This window comes from Orbicella franksi, chromosome 1 (assembly GCF_964199315.1).
Source record: "Orbicella franksi chromosome 1, jaOrbFran1.1, whole genome shotgun sequence".
NCBI classification, from domain to species: domain Eukaryota; kingdom Metazoa; phylum Cnidaria; class Anthozoa; order Scleractinia; family Merulinidae; genus Orbicella; species Orbicella franksi.
In genome coordinates this window covers 31,761,765-31,783,988 of record NC_138145.1, presented here as the reverse complement: position 1 = coordinate 31,783,988, position 22,224 = coordinate 31,761,765, and the positions used below count along the sequence as shown (strand labels likewise).

Sequence of the window (22,224 nt, the reverse complement as noted above, 5' to 3'; positions counted from 1 at the left end):
ACCTCTCTACAACGGCCACCTCTCCTCTCTACAACGGCCACCCCTCTACAACGGAGACCTTTCTACAAAGGCCACCTCGCTACAACGGCCACCTCTCCTCTCTACAACGGCAACCTCTCCACAACGGCCACCCTTTTTTTCCGTCCGACTAGAAATTGGCGGAAAGGAGAAAAACCTGTAGCTGACTTGGCATCCTTCACAAGGTCAGCAAAATCTATTTTTTTCCAAGCGATTATCCACTTCGCTTTCTTCAATGCTACCATTTCGGAGTTTGGAGCATGTCTGGCTCAAAATAATATGGCTCAAGAGCAGCCATAACCCTAAGTGGTAGTCAAAAGGCTCTTCGAAAGCCTCGAGGACAAAATCTCTCGGACGGAATGGCGGCAACGATGTTCGAATTTTGGGCTTCTTTGGAGACGAATTTTATGAGGAAAACCTGCACTTTAGAGGCTGAAACTTCAGTGAGTGGTTTAACTTAGTACAAGGTTTTTATTAGCGTTGACAAAAAAATATACGTTTTTGGAATGACCTTCTCCTTTAAGTATTTATGTGTTAAGAGAAGCATTAAAAGCATGCAAAATCAAATGCTCCCCCTCTCCCGGGCCGAAATGAACAGGTGTAATATACCCTTATCTTCGTATAACGGCCGCCTATCTACAACGTGCACTTCCCTCTGTCTCCAAGTCGGCGGTTGTAGAAAGTTTCGGCTGTACCACATTCGGAATTGGAAGCGACGGAAGAAATGGAAATCGAGGTGACGAGAGTGCTGAAAACCCCGTGGTACGTGCAGAGCAGTTGTTTATTAGAAGGGATAACTGTTCGAGGGAGAGGGGGGCGTGACGTCCTCCGGTCCCATGCGAGCAACCGTTGTTTTCCGTGGTTTTGGGAAAGCGCGAAGTTAGTCGAACACTCGCATCATGCGGTGCAGCTGATATGTATAACCTACTGGATACGAATGAATAAAGTTATTCAATCCTTGAACAAGCATAAAAGCGCGTTAGATATATAAACAGTAGCCTTCATTTGGCTCTGTATGCTCTGATATTTGTCCGCGGACATTGTCTGTTCCGAGAAGCGTACAGTTTGAAAACTAGGAACTTTGAGGAACAGATAATGTCAAAGGACAAATATCCGCACATATTTTCGCGCCAGATGGAGGCTTTTGTGTTTATTATCCTTCAAATATTTTTCACAACAGGCGCGGTTTTGAAAATTGGGAAATATCACTCAATCATTCCCTAGTTTTAGCTGGAAAATATTCGGCCACGTGACGTGTTTAGACTAATCGCGCATGAGTGAAATATTCGATGGATTATAACACTCGGATATTCCCTGTTTTAGCTGGGTCATATTGAGTCAAGGGACGTGTTTAGACCAATCGCGTGCGAGCAAAAATATTCGATGGATTATGAGCGCTGATAACACAACAAGAGAACATGTAAGAAAGCCAGAAATTCACTAATTACTTGGAAATGCATTCACTCTAAGACCTTAGTCGTATGTCAGCAAGCGCTTTTTGGTTCACCGTTACCAACTACAAAGACGGACTATGACAGAATTTAACAGCCCAGAACCTTGCTTGTGTGAGTGGATAAACTACACCTTTACCATCACGTCAAGAACGACAAGAAAAGACGGAAGATGGGAAGCAAAGTTTGAACTCTTGCTATTGAACTGTCTAGAGTCTGGCTCTCAGTGATAATTATTGTCCTTAAAATGGGAAATGCTACTTGAACGAGCTGCGTGAGTCAACAAGTAAAGTTGAATAGTTGAATGCTAATATCTATGCTTGAGCCAATCCACACATGAACATCCTTTGCGGACTGTTACACCCGTTTTCAGTGTTACGTGCATGCATAGGCGACATCTTTCGACACGCTATGTAACCTGGCCTACGTCAAAAATGTAAGCACAACGGACTTCTTTATGGTCGAACTCGACTTTAAGTCATGAACGATGGATTTATTTGACATCAGAATAAGGCTAGGAGCATCAAGAAGTCATTCTGTGAGAGATAAATTGATTGTTTGAATATTTACATCGTTCGAATATCAAAAGCGGTAACGGCCCAATTTTACCGGAAGTCACTATTGAGAGCCGATCGACTACACTCGAATAGTTTGATTTATCCCGTAAATCAGGAAACATGCAAAGTTCGCAATCGTCTTCAGCGATTTGAGGTCAGTAAGTATCCTTTATTTGTCATATTTTCCGCTAATACAGGAAAAATTGCCAGTTTCACTGTTAAACGGTCTTTTAGCCGTTCACATAGCATGTCGAGAGATTGCATGTCGAAAGATGGTCAAAAGATGTCGCCTATGCACGTAACACTGAAAGCGGGTGTAAAATGGTGCCGAGTCAAAGTCTTGTTTCCATGTAATACAAGCTCCAGGACTCCTCGAGTTGCAGACGAACCATGGCCGCAGTTACTTTGTCCTCTCTCTTCCTAAGAAGACATGAGTCAAACACAATCTGCATCTGAATCAAATACAAAAAAAAAAGAAAGACACGTTTTAGGAATGGAATCCAATAAAACACTTTTTCTCTCTGAATGATATTGAAGTGAGGCTCTATAAAAGACAAAATGAGTTGGATTAAGTCAATGTATTACCGCCTCTTTGGACAACAGTAATCAGCTGTTTATTGTGGAAACACTTCTCTGACTGTTTAACCCGGTCTGTAAAGGTTAAACCAGCTAGATATTAGGCACTAGAGACTGTTGGCAGTCGTACCTGACAGTCAACATCACTGCACTGTCGAACCATTTGCCGTAGCAGACCTCCGAAAGCTTTTATATCACTAATATGACTTGTTTCCACCGAGGCACGGTCAAAGTTTGTAAGCATTGCTCTCCATCGCGGGATCTGAAACCAATGAGAGCATGCCACGTAATTAATCATGGCGAGCTATTAATTAACCTGATTAATTACTTGAGAAACATTTGCAATGTTCCTAAGTATTAAGACAATCCACTGGTTGCTCTGTAAGCTTTCTACTGTAACAAAATTAGCGGTGTCATAACTGTTGGATCAATTAGTCCACTTACCCCTGACCTTGCTACTAATAAGATATTTGCTGGTATAATGCTGTTGTGATTGACTCCATGATCATGCAGGAACTCTAGAGCATTGATAACATCAAGACCAAGGTGGTGAGCGAGAGCGAGGCTCATGGACGGGGAATTCCTTTCCATGAAAGCCAACAGAGAGATTCCGCTGACGAACTCAAAACATAGTATACTGAGGCAAAAACCAAAAGAAAATGCGTCAGAAGGTAAGAATAATTTACGGTTTTATTATTTGGCAATAGTTGGTTTAAATGGCAAATTAAACCAATATTTTTCGTAATAAATTTATAACATTCAGTCCTGATGATCTGCTCAAGCTCTCAAGTAGTATTCTTAGGTTTTCTTGCAATCCGCGGGGTGGCGACTTACGTTGCAGTTTAGTCGACAGTCCTAAAATTTTAGTTGCCGTTGTGACTAAACTGGTGGCAACTTAATTGGTTACCGGCCTCGGAAAAATGTTTAGTTACTCCCTAATTTATTTTGATGGCGTCTGCTCTACTTTGTCACACACCACCTTCTGCAGTGCAGACGGAAAGGAATAACGTCATGCGTTCAGCATGTGCAGTCGACCATAGCTGGACAAACAAGCTAGTCACGCTCTTGTGTGACATAAATTACAACAATGGAAACAACGCTATCGATACCAAGCTTTTCATAGACCAAGGCGGTACTCGGCAAACATATATAGTTGACTGGTGTTCTTAGAGTCGAATCGTAACTCTTTTTGGTTTCTACCTTTGTAGTCGCAGAGGATTACTTCTCGAAAGCCCAAGTCGAAAAATGCAGGTCGTTCTTTTTCTTGGTCGCCAAATGGGGATCATAGAGTGATAACAGTATTGCCACAGCCTGCTAATCGTGTTCTCGCTCTTAGCTCTGCGTGAGCAGCATAATTTACAGAATGATGTGTTTTGTGAAGAAAGCTTTGGAAACTGCTGATGAACCTGCTGTTTACAGCAGTCCTACGAGCTTCAAGCCGCATGCAAATTTGTGATTTTTTAGTTCAGTTCAATAATCTGGTTTTGCCTACTGATCGAATATTTTCTTTGCTACAAAAAGCCAGACATGGCTTTTTCATGCATGCCTTCTTCCTAAGCCGTTAGCTCATGTTAAGTTTTAGACAGTTGCTAAGGAAGATGGAAAATCACTAAGGTGGATCACGTGCCCAGATCTTATGGAACGGGATTTGGTTCAAACCAGACGCATATATGCTTCTGGTTTGAACCTAAGCTACGTTTCTCTTATAAGTTCAAGTGCTAGGAACAAATGAAGATAATATTCAATGCTCTATTTCATAATTAGACCACGAGCCTGAGTTATCTACGAGCGAATAGTCAACGAGGCGTAGCCAAGAAACAAAGACAAGCACAAAACCAACAGTTTCTGTATTTTCAAGCCTAAAATTAAGAATAATTTTCCGTTGAAAGATAGCAGCGCGCGGGATCGTTGTCTATCAGCGAATAGAGAACCAACCACATTTCGCGGATTTCCAATAGGAGCACAACTCAGTGGCTACAAAAACTCGTTACAAACACAGAACTCTTGCTAATAGGGAGTTTACGAAACCACGACGGCAACGGCAACGAGAACGTCACTGAACAATGAGCAATACAATGGCTGTGCACGTGCATTGTAATTCTTGATACATTTCTTTGCCGTCCTCTGAAAAAAAACGTGAAATGACCAGATTTTGCTTTGTCTGGAGAACGTGAACCACGACGGCTAATTTTTTGAATTTTTATTTCAAATTTATCGCCATGTCCCAGATTCAGTTTCATGATAGTTTTAACAGTGATAAACAAAGTAAATGACTTTAGAGTATCGCAAGATTCGTAGTTAAAACAGAAACTCATTTTTTAATCGACGTTGTCCTCGGCGTCGCCGTCGTGGTTTCGTTAACTCCCCAGTGACATAATTACGACGTGAGCAAAGACAATTTACATTTCGAGAATAGAAATAAACGAGTTTGTCTCCCAAAGTTTTTTCTAAGGGAAGTAGAGAAATTCCCTCCGTCTGTCTTTGAGTTTTAGAAATTTTCCTGTAAGAAAACTCCTGCTATAAGTCATACTTCTACTTAAACACAATAGTGTTTCTGTTGAGGGCCCCAACCTCGTTCCCAGGGTCTCTCACCTTCCCTGGGAACCCTGAGAGACCCTGAGAACGAGGTTGTTGAGGACTCATAGTTATCCGCGGAAATTTTATTTTCTAAGCTGTGGACGCAAAGCTGGCGCGAGCAAAGAATTGATAGGATAGGATAGGATAGGATAGGATAGGATACTTAATTTAAAGTGGCAAAATGCTTAGCCATACGGCTAGTTTACAGATATCCCGCTACTAAAATTAACATAACTAACTACCGTAATGATGACATTAAAACCTTTAACATATTTATTTATTTATTTATTTATTACAATTTAATGGCGAAGATAACATGGAAAATACAAGCAATAAAAGAATAAAATGGCCATAAGGATGGTCAGCAAAAGAGACAAAGTCCTCATACTAGGCAGACTACCTGATAAAAGAAAAAAAGGGGAGGGGGGGGGCAAAATTCTAAAACAGTTTAATTAAATTAAACATTTCTTGAAATAAATAATCCCTTACTCCCTTTTTAAAACCAGAGATGTTAGAAGCATGACGAATTGACAGTGGCAGCATATTCCACATTATTCATACAATAAAAATTGAAAATTTCATCGATAGGTTATGATACAGTAAAAGAAAAATTTAAAATGTTAAACTTCGAGCCTCGCTTTTGATAATCGAAATAACTAGTTGGTCCTCACTTATTCGAACTCGGTAATTTCGAATTCACGGTCATTTTAAACTATCTTTTGGATTTGTCGACGAGGGTGCAAATAACCTAATTGTTTTAGTGATATATAGATTTAGCCAAGCCTAAAACCGGGGCTCCTGATTACCATAATCAATAACTAACTATAAAGGAAAAAAGGGGATTTGTTTTTCCTGGATCAGAAACAAAACAAAATGATCAATTGTGAGCATGTAATTGTTCAGCGTGTGGTTTCGACATTTTTTCCAGTTAAATATTAACAAACTATACCCAATAAGCGTAACCAAGATTGTAGAAATTACGTACGCAATATATCAGGAACTTTTCAAGAGACGATTGTGCAAGGAATATGTCGGAAGAAAAGTCAACAACGCGCCATTTATTTGCGCCGAAATTTTGCCTTTGCATGTATTCCCTCCTTCTCCCACAGAGTAATGACCTGACTTGAACCTACGATCCAAAGGAAAACCAGTACCTGGTTAGCGGTCAACTTCGAAAAAACAGGCGACCTCGACGAGCTCTAAACCTGAGCCCGCGATATGGTGACGTGAACTAGTCAGCGGATACCTTGTTTTGACAGCTGTCAGTCAACCGTAACATGGATGTCCAATATCAAAGATGTACCCATGGAAATGGTGCTAAGGTATTGGACTTCGCTTACGATAGGGTATGCCGGCATAATTTTGGGGATAATTCTGTAGACCGAGCATCGAGCATAATGCCGCCATAATGGGTATTTTTTCAGCATAAAGAGAATAATGATAATATATAAAAGTTAACATTTTTATAACTGTTATGAGAAATTTTCACGTTCAAGTGCTTTTAGTAAGGATTTAGCATATTGAAAAGCTTGGTTGCTACTTTCAAGGCCTTGAACTGATCAGAGAGTATCCTAACGATGGAAAGTTCCATTGAAATAAGAAATTTTAAGTGCTTTTAAACAATTATTGTAAGAGGTTTTTGTGATATCCAGAATAATCAAGGTCAAGGTAGGGGTTATCAGCGGAAGCCGAAGGCTGAGGCTGATAACCGAGAATTGACATGCTAAGTAATTGAAATGATTACCCTTAGAACCGCGGTCATACATGACATGATTACCCGTGACCTTGAGTGTCCTTGACATGATTATTGTATAATCTGCAGCTAGATGACGTCACAGGTGCTGATTTCGAAAATTCACTTTACACTTTCGGCCAATCATAAAAGAGATGGTGACTTCAATGTATAATAATGAGCATTATTTGTTGTTATTGTTTGTAAAATTGTAACTTCTGCGGTAAAACGTTGTGTTTCTGACCTATGGAGGTATCTTTTTGCCTCCAGGGAGGGAAGAGGGCATAAAATATAACCAAGATCAGTCGAGCATAATGCTGCTTCTTGAGCATAATTTTAGGCATAATGCTGTTGTTTTTAGGGTGACGCTAAAAAGCTTACTGCTCAAATTTTCGAGCATAATGTATCTTACCCTAACGTACGGACGTACGGACAGTCACGTGACAACCAAAATTTTTGAGACCGATGGGTTACCAAATTTTCTAAACTATGGGACTCCGCTCGCGCGTCTTCGGTGCGTAGGAGCTCCACTATAAATCTACCAATCGTTCAAAACTTAAACAAGACAGGTTCAGATACTTCGAAAACGCAAAGAATCGGCCGCCATTTTGTTGACAAGCAACCGCATACTATTTACAACAGAATAGATAGTGCGTTGTGTAGCCAATGAGAGAATAGCATGCGCGATAGAACACTGGTAGATTTATACTTAAACTTGACAGACATGATATTGCATCCTAAAACAAGCAATGCAATTGATTTCAGTTTCTTATGCTATACGGTTTTCACGATACAGAGTGACCTTTATTGCAGACCATCTACTATAGTAGTACTTCGTGACAATTTTTCCTGATTTCTATGCGGTTGATTCATGATACTTATTAAAACGTTAAACTATCTTGTCTATTAGTAAATTCGATTTCCTCGAACGTTTATGAGCCCTTAACCCAAACAGGAAATTAGCAGTCTTGATAGTTAATTTAAAATCTCTATACATACCTCATATTCTCACTGGGCTGTGGGATGTACGCTTGCGTAGAACATATTTCTAAAGAGTTTGCTGCAAAGAGATCAAAAGTTAGATATTGAGAATGCTTTGTTAGAATTGTTGCGGAATCAAAAATACTTCTAAAAACAATAGATGAAGTTTTGTCTGTCGGTTGTGACCGGTAGAACTAAATAAGCTCCGTCACGGGTTGTTGCTTCGACTGGATGGAAATTAGATTCCAAAGAAACTGTTGTACTCGATGTCAACTGGTTTGATTTGTTTTCTTTTCGAAGTTGTGAACAAAGTAGAAAAAGAACGATAAAAACAAATTTATTTAAAGTTTGTTACAGAACACCATTTATGAGTTAATAACTAGGTACAGCTTCTTATTTACTTTCATCTCATTTCTATTAATATACATTTATTTCTGGTTTCTTTCCTGCTAGCTTCAAATGGTTCTCGCTGCCCTCATGCCTCTTAAAATTTATCCTAATGGACAAATACAGTTAGAATATTGTTTTCACCTTTACTGTGCCACTGAAGGGAAGGAATATCACGTCTTGTGGCTATTTCACGCAAACGTTCCAAAATTTTACGTTCGTTATCGAAAGCATTGTTCTTTCCTGGGGGAAAACATTTTAATAACGCTTTGGAGTTCCCGCTGCCAAATTCTTCCTCGGCAATGAGATAAATCTGTAATGCCAAAAAAGATGAGTATAAGTAAACTGCATTTATTAAAAGTAATCTCCTTGCTAGCTTTTGACTTTAACATCGCATCAGTCCTGTAATGACAAATTCTTCTTGGGTAAAGAGACGTACACAGCGACTCCACTTTTTTTGGACCAAGTAATACCCATGAGGAATATTTTCACCTATTCCCTCTCTTTGTGAGCAAGGAAAAAGGGTCTCTCATCACTCCCCTCCCCCCTTATTTAAAGCAAGCAAAGAACACATCTTCTCTTTGCCCCTTCACTTTGAACACAGCTGGATCCGCCACTGAATTGAATAATCTTTATGCATGACTTATGCATGTTTTGAAATGTCGTCTAGCGATGAAAATATATACTGAGATGACTTTGGTTAGGTACAACTAGTACATTTTCATTTTATGTATATTCTTTAGCCATACACCTACGATGTTCTCAAGGCAAGAGTTATCATTCCCTTGGACTGGATAATCTAAATAGAATATAATGGTTAATGTAAGACGAACCACATCAGGATCTTGAGAGAAGCCATCAGCTTTTCCTAATATACGCAGCTTCCTTGGAGGACAGTCCAGTGATTCTGTTTGGTGATATTCCGAGTTCATTGTTTCCGGCATGGCAGAGCCACCAGCCAGGTCTCTTTGGTGGGATATACCAGCTTTTGTTTAAAAAAAAAGATTACTAAAATCATTTCAAATCTTAAGGCATAATAGTAAAGCAAAGTGCTGTCATTCAGGTCACTAATTGACCAGAATATCGGTGTAGTTCGCGCAGGAAAGTTTCAAAAGTAGAAACAATGTGCGAAAAGAATTCTTAAAACAAATTAATAGAACTTTCATTATAATACTCCAGAAATCTCGCCAGAAACTGATCGACATCTTACCAATAAAAATACTTGTATGAACTAGTATGCTTAGAAAAAAATGTGACAATGAATCCGACTTGAGCTTCAGTTCTAATTATTATATCTCTCAGTAACCACGCGTACGGTGATTGGTCAATTTAAGCTAATTTAAGGGGCCGTATTCTACTGCACGGCCCGCTAAAATTTAAAGCTGTTTTTGTTGCCACAATGTTTCGTCATTTATCGCCTAGTGATCTTAACATTTATAGCAGGTAAAAGTTTAAAACTTTCTTTTACTTTAAATTGTGTATTAAAACGTGTTAACGACTAAACAACGATTTCAAATTGACTCGTTTTGCTTTCGAGGTGTTTCAGAAATTTGGAGCCGTTCCGCGTGAATCGAAATCGTTCTCCGGCACACACAGTAGAGATATAATGACTATCTTACTAACCTCGTCTTCTCGGTCCGCACTGTAAGTTATGGATCCTCGTTATTTCCCCTTCGATTTATGGCCTAGGCGCGAAGCGCTTGGGCCATAAATTGAAGAGGAGAAAACAATGTAATGATCAGAAAAATAAAAAAAGAAAAAAACAGAAAACAACTCGGTCCGTAACTTATTGTACGGACCTCGAATCCGGTTAGTAAGAGGTACATACAGATGTGAGATGTTTCGATGTAGCTATACACGTGTCTACTTACACCTCAACTTTGCAGCAAATCTCTTTTTAAATGCAGCTCTAAGTTTCCTTCTGACTCCAAGTGTTGAAAAGGTGTATAAGATTGGATTGATGGCGGAATTCACTGGAAGCACGAACACTGCGATGCATACTTTTGCCTCGTGTTTCGGATCACGAAAATCTCCAGTCAAAGATAAGATACCGAGAATAATTATTGGCACCCAGCAGAAAAAGTCTGTCAAAACAATGAAAAATAACCTTGTTGTTCTAGTGGATTCCGCTTTTACCATGTGCCTGACTGACGAGGAGTGGATTAAACGAAAAGCAGTCCAGAATATTGAGACATATGCAGTCAAAATACACAGGAATGCAATGCCATTCAAGGTGATGAAGAATGCAGTGGAATATTCCCAACCAGCCGGCTTGCCTTCCGAGAGTTGAAGTGGCAGGCAAACCGCAGAACTACCAAAGAAGCCAGCACCTCTTTCACTATCCTGGAAATACGAGATCCCCGTCCATGGAATAAACGAAATGATGATTCCTATTAACCATATACAAGTACAAATGATACGAGCTGATCTGAACGAAAGAGGCCGCACTCTGAGCGCAAACACGACACATATCAACCTATCCATCGTTACAGCTAATAACATAAGAACGGACACTTCACTAGAAAGCATGGAAAGCGCGCCCGCGAATCGACAGAGGCGTCCTCTCCTCCAAGCCACGTCATGTTGGAAGTATTCGCCTTTCCACTGGAGATCTTTGATAGCAATGATTAATAGATAGACACTCATTAAAAAGTCTGAACATGCTAAATTTGTAAGCATGAATGACTGAACTTTGTTTTCATCTCTCATTCGTACTCTCCAAATTATCACAAGAAAGTTACCAATGAAGGCTAGCAGTCCAAGTATCCAAATACACATGCGCAGTGTATTGTTTTTCATTAAATCATCACAGGTTGAGAAAGCTCTGTCAGGTGATTGACATTTCAGGTTTGGAATGGTATTCACAGCGTAGCAGCAGAGAATAAATTGGTCGAGTTTCCTAAGAAAGATAATAGAATCCTTCCATGTAACTGAAAAAATATTTTCTTTGACAATCCTAACTTTCTACAACTGTGCTGATGACATTTTTTACGTAATCGTTCCTAGATCTTCTCATAAACCCAATGAGAAAACATCTGACTACGAGAGTAATTTTTACTGTATTACAAGCAATGCGCGAGTTCTACATAGCGCCATGATTTTATGGCACTCTGCTGCGTATTCTGGCTACATAGAGGTGTACAGATCATGGATACTCCTAAAAGGGTGCTCTGTTGTAATTTTGCATTTCTTTATGACATAAACTATATAAAAATCAAATGAATGTGCAATTTTACCTCTTTTTTACGCTACGAAAGCGTTAGCGATACGCTACGAGCCTTCCGATAATTAAGGCAATTGTGAATACTTCCGATAATTTACAAAACAACTAATTTAAGATTTAAAATGATTACTTTCCACTGTTTTTGTAATCGTAGTTATAAAAATTATTAGAGAGCACTTACAAGATTTTCAGGCTTTTTAATTCGGCGAAAGTGTCGGCAGCAACATCAGATTCTGACAATGGGTTTCCATGGAGGAAACTAAAAAATAAAAAAGAATTGTTTCCTTCAATTGAATTCTCGGTTTTAAACCTTCTCAAGTCTTATGCAATATATTGATCAGTGTGAAATTCCTAAATCATTTACTATCTGCTCGAGGCATGTTCATCCCCATAGCTGCCTTCTCCTACTGACTCCGGCCTCGCAGCTCGGTCGGTAGAGCAGCAGAGGTTCCGCTCCAGTCGTCGAACCTCGAATCCAAACTTGCTTGATACTTTAAGCGCAGGTTAAGTTTTGGCAGGACACTAGAGGGACTAACGCTCGTTCACAAGCACTCCTAGACTAATTTACTGTTTCTACCATTGCTCAGTCCACTTTCTGAGCTTTGGGATGGCGTCATAACAATCTTCGAATGAAAGTTTAGCTTTTCATTTACTCTCTCTGGTATTTTTCTTTAAAATTGTTTGGGATGAGTAATGGATAGAGTAAATTATTCAATTTCTTAAATTTATTCTGAAATAGGTAAGCATTGCATTTACACTTTTAATTAAACGCAACTCCGGAAAATCAAAATGCGATACTTACAGCGTCGTTAATGAGTTAAGTCCTCGGAAGGAATACCGCTGAATACTTGTTAAATTATTGTTGTGAAGATATCTAACAGAAAACAAAACATAACGGAAGCAAAGGATAACAGAAAAGAAACATAAGAAACATAACAGAAGCAAAAGAGTGGTGTGTACAGTATGTCTCCCTAATTCAACCTGACACTTCTATTTTACCTTTACCTATCTATGCAATCTTTAACACAAGCGTATGACTATAGTTACTGGGAGGATCAAACAGTTTACTATCCTCTGACTTGGCACCCAGGGATCCCATGCAATAGCCTTGACCTATTTTCTCCTACCCAAACTGCAAATATCAATTTCTCAGTTAGTTCCTCTTGGTGTAAATTAAAAACATCCTCTTTCTGAAGTAGCCTACAAAACGAACCGCCGCGTAGATTTCACGGAAATTTACTTTCAGCAGTCACACCTACAATGATTTTGCTTTCAATAAGGATCGGAAAAGTAAAGCTTAATGGTGTTTTTGGTAAATGATAAGTAGAACAAAAAAGAGTAGACATAGACATAGACATAGTCCTAGACCAAGACATAAACATCGGTATCGACATCGACATCGACAGACATAGACAGTTTTTTTTACTTGGTCACACACTTAGCTATGGTAACGGTGCGTCCCATAGACTTGATAAGCAGAGTCCACAGGACGCACCAGCTAGTTTACAGGTGCGCCAAGAAAAAAAAATAACAAAAGAAGTGAAGGAGTGAAGAACAAAGTTTATTTTTTGCCGAGAGGTCCAGTAACGAATCCTGCAATCTGATTGGTTGTTAGCGTGGTCCGGATTTTCCTATATCTCTGACCACGGTCACGGTAACGGCGGGAAACAGCGCGGGTGAAAATGTCGTGTTGGTTAGTTTTCGTGAGTGAACCGGCGGTAATCGTCAACCTTTACCTCTTTACACTTCCATCGACGATTAATCAACGCAAGTTTATCTCTATTCACTTTTAAATGGCAAGGAAAGTCACTGTTAGTAAATTCAATTGAGTGTTTTGGAGTTGTGAGAGTTTGGTGGTTTGTAGCTCGGCGCTGTAATGGCGCGTAATCCAGTGTTTCTCTCGCTGCACTATTTTAATACAAAAAAATTAATTGCAGTCGAGTTTACCTCCTTGATTGTGGCTGTATTTAAGAGAACGTCTGTGGAATACACTTGACGAATTTCCTCGCTTTCTGGTACTCAATGTACGGTCAAAAAGTCCGATTTCGAGTGATTCGCAACAACTGATAGAAATTGTTCTTGTAGCACAACTTCAAACTTTGCACGAAACTCATACCGGGGAAACAACTTTGGAGAACTTAAATGATGAACTAGGTGCAACTAACATAAATCTGTTCTTTAATACAGCTTGCTTTGTCTAGTATTTGAGTTACTCGCTCGTTCGCTCGTTAGATTTTTTGCCATGGTTTGTAGACCTCCCAGCCGGCAAATAACATATATGTCTTTACAAAACAATTTTCTATCGTACTCACAGAAATGTTAAGTTTTCCAGGCCCCGAAATGCACCCTCTTCGATTGCTTGAATCTTATTAGAGTGTAGACTCCTGTTGGACAAAAAATAATTAACGAAAGTAATACATTTAATAATGAGAACGTGATACAAAACACAGTATTATTGCAACAGTGTAAGTAAGTAAATCCAGTATACAGATACTGCATATCGAAAGAATTCTTACAAAACTTTCAGATCCTCAAGATATTGAAACACCCCGCTGCGAATTTCACGAAGCAGGTTTGCTCCTAGGCCCCTATGGAAAGAAATATATTACTATTTTAGTTGAAAAACTCTCAGTAAGGAGTCCTTTTGCATTCTATTTTTTCAATGTGGGTGAGCTAAGAAGAAGTGGTTACAGACAAATCAATCCCAAGAAAGATTTCGGAGAGGTTAATTTTATTGTATCCTTACAGAGTATGAAGATTGGACAATCCGTGGAAGTTTTCTCTGGACACTTTCTCAAGGAAATTTCCATTCAGTCTCCTAAAAAATTCAAAGAAATTCGTTACTCCGCGAAAAATTGTGATGACAATAAAATGTCTAGAATTTATTTTTGTGTATCATGAATTATCAACTAGGTGATCGACTATGTTACAGTGCTTTTTGCCATAGAGTGTAGAGTGATCTACCAATCTTTATAAGAATCTTTGATCATTGCACGTCAGACCATCAGAGTAATTGGCATATACAACGTCATGTAAAATACACGGAAGAACCATGTTACTTACAGGGTCTTTAAAGCAGTTAGTTTCCGAAACACTGATTTGTCCATGTTTAGGATGACATTGTTACTCAGATCCCTGTCAAGATTACACTGTAAGTAAGCTCTAACTGTTTGAGGGATTTTGCAAGAAGAAGACAAAAATTGAATTATGGTTGCAGAACTTACAAGTATTCCATAAGTGGAAGGTTTGCAAAATCTTTGACCCCAATCCGACTTATCTTATTGCCACCAAACAACCTGAAAAGGACCACTTGATTAAATAAAACTTACTAGACTAAGAGTTTTCTTAAAAGTGTAGTAGTTAATTTCTGTCACATCTAGTACAAATAGCCTTAACTCATTACTCACATGACTGCTGTGGTTTCTGGGAAATAGCCGGGTATAGACAAAAGTAACTTGCTTTTAACTTGCACCCTGACGTCACTTCCGGCTAACCTCGAGCACGTGCAACCCCGAGGACAACCTGCAAAAGTTACATTAAACGAGTTTTAGATCTTAAGAATACAGACAACAAATTAAAGTGCTTGGAAAATTCATGTACCTACCATCAATGCAAGACGTTCTTTTCTCTGTAAATGTAAATAAAATGAAACAATGTTACAAAATTGTTTCTGATAGCATGGCAACACTTCATCGTCTCAAAAAAACTGTTTCAATGCGATCGCAATTTGAAGACTTTGAAAAAATTCAGCTTTTATGCAAGAACTATACCTGAGTGAAACTCACTTCCTACTGAAGAGATGGACCAACCGAGTGTTGAGGCGTTTAGGGCCAGTCTCATCTCTTTTTTTATCTTAATAGTAATTTTAATTATTTCCTAGTTTTCAGTCTTTTGCATCTGCGGCGATGGGTTAACCCTTTGCAGATTACAGATGCAGACGTAGGCTTAATCTGATAAACGCAGAAAAGTTTAGATTTTTGATTGCACAAGACTAGGTAATGTATTTTACTATATCTGAGATGCGATGAGCGGACGTGTGGAATCAGGGATAAGATTACACTGAAATTTCCAACGTCGAGCGTAGAGTCCCAAGGGAGCAACGGTTTCTCCAATGTCATAAGAAACAAAGTATCTTCTTAAATGGTGTATTATTTTATTAACATCAAGAGACAAGAAGCAGTGAATATCGTTCAAATCTCACCTGATGTTACATGGTAATATGCCTTGAACCCAGTTCCCGACTGAACTTCATTTGAAGTAAACACTATTGTTAAGGCGTTTGATGCTGACTGTATGACTGGCGGAAAGGTATGCCCACAGTACCTTCCTATGGTGCGTGACCGGAGACTGCCACCGTTACGCACTTCAACGTAATCGTTAGAACACGTAGGATGAGACTCAGTTGCGAATGACTGAAACTGGAGACGTATGACGTGATTTTCTTTAGCGAACACGTACCAAGTGCAAGACACGTTGTTAGGGTAATATCCTGGGTAGAGGGGCGACACAATAAATCCGGAGCTGTTGTTGAGGCTTTGACTACAAGCTAAAGAAAGATGTAAAGGCAAAGAAGCAGTGGATTAGTGACTACTTATTAACCGAGAGTGAGGTCTTCACTGGAAAATCTCAAACCGAGACCTTGCCGTACTGACTGAGCGATAGCGAGGTCAATACGGTAAGGCCGAGATTTGAGATTTTCTCGTAAAAACCGAACTTTTGAGGCTTAATAAGTTGCTTATTACATGGCTTTTTGAACCGTTTTAGCCGGCCTGTAATCGGCCCATGAGTATTACGGGAAAATAATGCCCTTGAATTAGCCAATCAGAGCGTTCGCTACATCGGCTGCAAACACAAGGATATAACAAGTTAGCTTTGAACATTGACAAAATAGTCGATGCCATGCATAAATCAAAATTCTACCTTTCTGAGCGGTAACTGGTCGAGGTGAACAATACTCTCGCGACATGTAAACGCCTCCGACGGCAAGGTAGCCTGGCCTCCCATCTAATTCTCCCAGAATGCTTAACTGTAAATGTACGAGAAGACAGAAGTTTTTACATCTCTTTGTTACAATGATGGATGATGCATATGAAAAAACTCGTGCAGAAATTGGAGGACAAAATTACTCGGAAATAGTGGATTAAAATAGAAAGTCTTTCTGAAACGAAAGAAAATAGCCTCAATACGATAGCGCCTATTTGTTGGCATTCACGTATTATTCCTTAGGGTGTATTGAATATAATCAAATGGATTAAGACCCTCAAGTGAATTCAGTTTGGTTAGTGCTGATTAGGAAAATAAAGTGATGAAAAGTCTATTTCAACATTTTGCTATAGCTACTAGAATTCATTGTTATTAAAATTATGTTATTTAATTTTTGAAATATGAAATTTCAAGAGAGGATTAAATAACAATTGACGTTATTGGTAGCAGTGCAGTAGTGGAATGACGTGATCGTCCAAATCCCTTATGACATTTATAGTTGTAATATTCGTTTAAACAGTTGTTGAAATTATTTTTATTGCAAACAAAACTAAAATTCAAACAACTGATCATGATTGTTTCTGTTTCTGTCCAAGTTCTTTATTACTTACCCTGAAACTAGAAATTGTGCTGATAGAGGTTTGTCCGTATTGCCACATGTACCCTGGTCCTCTGACGTCATCAGTCCAGATTGGCTGCCTTCCAAAACCGGAAGGCATTTCTTGGTAAATCGTAAGTGACCTCGCCGCAGGCCCCACAATTTTGTATTTAAACTTCAAGCATTTACCGTAAGAGTCTTTTGACTTGGCGAGCCATTGACTCACGTACACTGCAGTACTCATTCCAGTCGTGTTTCCTACCATAACAAGACTAGACCCTGCAAGGAAAATTAAATAACGTAGCAGTAATGAATGTTGAGTTATGGTTTGTGTCATAACTGAACCACGCGGGTGGACGATAAATCTCTGCTAGTTCAAAAGACGGCAACAGCTCAAGTACGTCTTGTTTGTGATTATCACAGCTAGGCCTTTACTCTAGGTTTATTTTTTTAAGATTTAAGCGGTTTCTTCCAGCTTACCATTGCGCTCATTACATGTGGAAGGACTGTGAGTGTAAAGCGTTCCATTTAGTATCTCTCTCGCCACCAGCCAGGATAACACATTACCAGCATCCTTTCCACATCCATAAGACATGTGAATTATAGCATCTCTTTCCATAACATAACTCCATAGATTAAACGTGCTGATCTTTCCAAATGTTTCAGAGTTCTCACATTGCTGCTTGAATCTGATAAATAGCATTCCATTGCCTGTCAAAAAAAAAAAATTTACGAAAACTTGGTGACGTAATGATATTAAAGACTGTCTCAGCTCTATACTGAGACAATATATTGGTTATGTGCAAGTTGAGACTTAAAGATGCATCTAATATTAGACCTTATACTTCACTTCTTTTGACGACGTTCGGGTTTATGGTAACAATGTTTTTGTTTACGCATACAAGTGACCGGAAAAAAATTACATTAGCGTCTGCTTCGTATTAACTGATCTTGAAGATTAAACTAAAGAAGATTTGATTTGAAAGCAAGTTATTTTTAACTTACAGATAAGCCCTTGCTTAATTTAACAAATTGACGTCAGTTTTTCATGTGTCTGTCCTGTGGTTGATCATGAATTTCGTCATAACATTGTCAAAGTGGCTGTGGATCCACGAGGCGATAGCCGAGTGGATCCGCAGACTACTTTGAGAATGTTATGACGAAATTCATTGTCAATAACAGGACAGACGCATGAAAAACTGACGTCAATTTGTTTTTTACCATAACAAATTGTCAAATTGTCTGCTCTCGCTCGTTGACGCACCGCATAAATTATAAATTCATGTGTCTGTCCGCTTATTGACAATGAAAATTAGCCAATGAGCGCGCGAGAATTTCTGCAGTTATCTTAAAAAAAAAAATTTCATCACCTGGTACTGCATCCATGGTAACAGGCTTAACTTCGTTATCATCGCTTTCTGCTGTTCCATCCTTCCATGCTCGCCATTGTCCGGTACTTGATGTCCACGTGACACACACGTGGTGCCACTGTCCATCATTAATGGACATATCTGCGCTTCTGTTATTTAGAGAAGACATGAAACAGATAACTTACAATACAATAATGCCAGTGACCTGAACTATTCATAACCTGTAGTTTATATATGACATGGAGTTTGAGAGAGAAGTAATATATCAAACACGACAGACAGTGGTTCATCGGAATATCCAAACACCGAGAAGAGAGTTGACAATACGACGCGGAGCGGAGTATGTTTGACGAAATTCGAGGTGTTTGGATAGCCGATGAAACACTGTCCCGAGTGTTTGATATATCTTCTCAATGGAAACAAAAACTAAGGAATAAACGGAGAAGTAGCCTGCGTAGCAAGCGTTTCCGTGGGGTTTGAAAGCAAAGAAAGACCGAGGAACGGGATTTTTGGTGTTTTGTCTGCGCGCTCCATTTTTCGCGCTGTAATTCTTTGCTCCCGAACCCCACAGAAACGCTTGCTCCGCAGGCTAACGGAGAAGTAAAATCGTCAAAATCTATGCTAATTGGTCCTAATTCAGAAAAAAAATTTCCCTGCATTGTAATGAACTAACCGTATCTTGGTCTCCATGAAGATTAACTCGACTGTGCTGTGGCTGACTAAGCCAAAGCCGCGAAACTGATATTTATCTATAGTGACATTGTATTCCACGAGCAGACTACATTTGCTTGCTACCCATAAGCAAAACGTCATCGCGGTTAACGACGCTTCGGATTTGATTTCCGTTTTTATCATTTCTTCTCCTCGAAGGTGCACATCAAAGTTTTCTTGTTGCCCTAAAAAGTCAAAAATATAAACTGGAGATTACGTACGAAAACGGATCCACACAGCATTCATTAAATTACCAGGCCGAAGTAATGAATGGAAGCATACTAAAGAATTGACTGAAATCCCCCTCCTTTCAGACCGTGTTTCAATTGTAGCAATTTTATTCAACCTGAGAATTACGAATTAAATCATCTGCTAAACTTCCTTGGTATTCGTTGATGGGAATATAGCTGCAATAACAGAGTGAGTTTCTTGCTCTGTTATCTACATAGTTGCAATCTTTCATCAGCACTAATTTCCAGACCTTTAGTATAAGTGTTATTATTTCCAATGTAGTTGATGTCGTCGTTAAGTTGTTGCAGCTCGTTCGCTCCTGTGAGCTTCCAAGTGGATCCTTGGTTTTCGTTTTCCCATCCCCTCCATTCTTCGATTTGCTCATGGTTCTTTCCTCCTGGGACAAACAAACAGAAAAGAAACAAGCAGCTTGTTGGCAAGTGTGTTTCACCAAAGCACATTTGAATGAAAGTGTTATTAAGAGGGTTAGTGTGTAAACACAGGAACCGTGAACACTTGACATGTTTTTGTATATTTTTTTGGTGGCTATAGAATAAGGGCTCTTCGTATAATGTATACAAAAATTAAGCATATTAGAGTGTGAAAATGCAGATATTAAAAGCTATGAATATGTAGTCACCAAATGTGCAAAAGTGTTCATGTTTCGAGAGTCCACCGTGTAATCATTTCTGAAGGAATACACGGAGGCAAAGATTTCAATTTGCCATTCTGACAGTAAACCATGTCCGAGTTGTCTTTTTCTACTGTTCCAAATGCAACGTTCACTTCGAAATGCGATTTTCTTGTAAACCAAACTCATTTTCATATGAGAGGATGTATACCAGGACTCGTTTTAAAATAGGTAAAATGGCCTATGGCTTATTACAAAGACGTCAAGAAGGCTGATAAAAGACAAATTAAGCTCAGTATAGGTTTTAGTTTGACTTGCGAATTTTAGTTTACTTGCTGCCATCTGGAATATATACAATGTCGAGAAATTAAATGTGTTCACTGCTTATAGATTTTAACTGTATCATTATATAGTATATATCTAGTATTAGGACCTCTATGTAAACCACTTTTAGTGATGGAGCTTCCTAATAAAAGATTGTTACTACTACTTGTAGACAGTGCAGTCTATGCGTTCTGGTGTCCGGCAACAGTTAGTGTACTCAAACCCCACAAAATATCGACTTTACAGGAAAAGCGATGTTTAAAATGTGATAAAGTTAAATCACCGTTGTATGAACGAAAGGAAACTTCTTCCCCCACGTAACAGTTTTAGTTCTATCAACAACGTAACGGAGGTATTTCCTTTCGTAATAATAAAAACTATCTCAAGTCAGAGAACAAGACTGATAACCTTTTCCATGATATCCACAATAACGCTGATTACAATAGTTGGGAGCGGTCAGTTTGTACACGAAAAACCCGCCGCAGTTTTGAACTTTTATTTTTGACGGCCAGCGACAGCGAGTTTCTCCCAGGACGAAACAAACGTCACGTGTCACCACTCCGTCTTCGACCGAAGGGTGAACTCCATCCATCCATCCGGGATATCTTGCTCCACAATGTCGATACGGAACCTCCTTCTCGGGGATCTGAGTACCAGCCGTGCCAGCAATCCTGTACCAGCGGTTGAAGTCAAGCGTATCATCACACTTGTCTGCTGTTGCGGAGTAATTCGTACTTCGATCAGCTGTGTTCAGGACTAAATAATTATAGCAGTTCACAGAAGCTGCAAGGATAAATACAGAAAAAGAGAAATGAGTAGTGGACATTTGAACTACGGGAAGCTTTGGCGTGAAAAATACTTAAATTCACTTGGTTCGTTATTCCTTAGTAGGGGAAATAGAGGCAGAAGTTAGAGGGTGTTTATAAGTCTCAGTGGTGCGGGTACGGTACACTAAGGTCACTACACGCAACTGTTAAGTGCTGTATCGCGGGCTCTGTCACCAAGATGGCCATCGCAAAACCCGAGTATCGAGTATCAGGTGCTGTAACTAAAGAACACAGTGGTTAAGGACATGAACACCACAACAGAAAAACCTAATCTTCTAGGCTGTGTTGTCGGGCACCATTCCAATCCTTTAATCCCGTTAAAAAGAAAATTTTAGTTAGAATTAAAATTTAAGTAATGATTACGAAAACTGGAAACGAGAGCAAGACTAATGGTTACTTACGTGCAGTTTTATTACAGGTTTCGTTAAGAAAGGTAATGTTATCTATTTGTATAGTCGGCTGTCTTTGTTGCTTTAATCCCAAGAAAACGACCTACAAATAGGTAAATATCACAAATAAATACTCAAACAAATGTAACTCCAAACTATGTCAAAATTTGACTTTGTAATACCACTTCTAAGAAATACGGAGGCGGCTTTAGAGCGCTGGATTTGAAATCTGGAGGTTTATCGTCCCACCGGCTGGGATTCTTTTTAGAATGGAGCGTACACTATTATAATAGTGTATTTTCCATTTTCAATACTTGTTTATATATTTGCAGTGTCCTCAATTCGGCACTATAGTTTTTTATTTATTTTTTTTATTTGTAGTGGTAATAGGACTGAGTGGAGTCCAGGTCGGTCTGTTATCATAAGAGTGATAACAAAATCGGACGACCGCGCAGCGGGAGTCCGATTTGTTTATCACGAGTATGATTACAGACCGAATTTAAGGGCCCATTAACCGATCTTTTCGAGCCGTTGCTAAGGAAAATTTATTCTCATATAACCTCATCATTTTTCGTTACTTTAGAATTATTTCATGTGTGTTAACTTTTTCATGATCAATAACACTAGTGGTGACGTCATCAGGCCACGCCCATGGTCA

The 22,224-nt window shown here is 39.1% G+C and overlaps 1 protein-coding gene across 1 annotated transcript in view; it reads right to left on the bottom strand.

Moving 5' to 3' along the window:
* Positions 1-1,153: 1,153 nt before the first annotated feature.
* The window catches only part of LOC145479842 (uncharacterized), a 29,140-nt gene continuing 8,069 nt past the window's right edge, over positions 1,154-22,224 (bottom strand). Inside the window, exons 13-37 of the mRNA XM_081458306.1 lie at positions 21,579-21,669; positions 20,759-21,133; positions 19,646-19,792; positions 19,127-19,349; positions 18,454-18,599; positions 17,564-17,794; positions 17,097-17,362; positions 16,423-16,528; positions 15,704-16,048; positions 15,107-15,130; positions 14,910-15,024; positions 14,727-14,798; positions 14,566-14,637; positions 14,249-14,320; positions 14,019-14,090; positions 13,815-13,886; positions 12,305-12,376; positions 11,684-11,761; positions 10,151-11,178; positions 9,113-9,264; positions 8,424-8,592; positions 7,911-7,971; positions 3,047-3,239; positions 2,733-2,864; positions 1,154-2,478 (exon numbers count right to left, since the gene is read on the bottom strand). Coding sequence (XP_081314432.1) covers positions 2,359-2,478; positions 2,733-2,864; positions 3,047-3,239; positions 7,911-7,971; positions 8,424-8,592; positions 9,113-9,264; positions 10,151-11,178; positions 11,684-11,761; positions 12,305-12,376; positions 13,815-13,886; positions 14,019-14,090; positions 14,249-14,320; positions 14,566-14,637; positions 14,727-14,798; positions 14,910-15,024; positions 15,107-15,130; positions 15,704-16,048; positions 16,423-16,528; positions 17,097-17,362; positions 17,564-17,794; positions 18,454-18,599; positions 19,127-19,349; positions 19,646-19,792; positions 20,759-21,133; positions 21,579-21,669 — 4,434 coding nt within the window. The 3' untranslated portion in view covers positions 1,154-2,358. The remainder of the gene's footprint in view (positions 2,479-2,732; positions 2,865-3,046; positions 3,240-7,910; positions 7,972-8,423; positions 8,593-9,112; positions 9,265-10,150; positions 11,179-11,683; positions 11,762-12,304; positions 12,377-13,814; positions 13,887-14,018; positions 14,091-14,248; positions 14,321-14,565; positions 14,638-14,726; positions 14,799-14,909; positions 15,025-15,106; positions 15,131-15,703; positions 16,049-16,422; positions 16,529-17,096; positions 17,363-17,563; positions 17,795-18,453; positions 18,600-19,126; positions 19,350-19,645; positions 19,793-20,758; positions 21,134-21,578; positions 21,670-22,224) is intronic.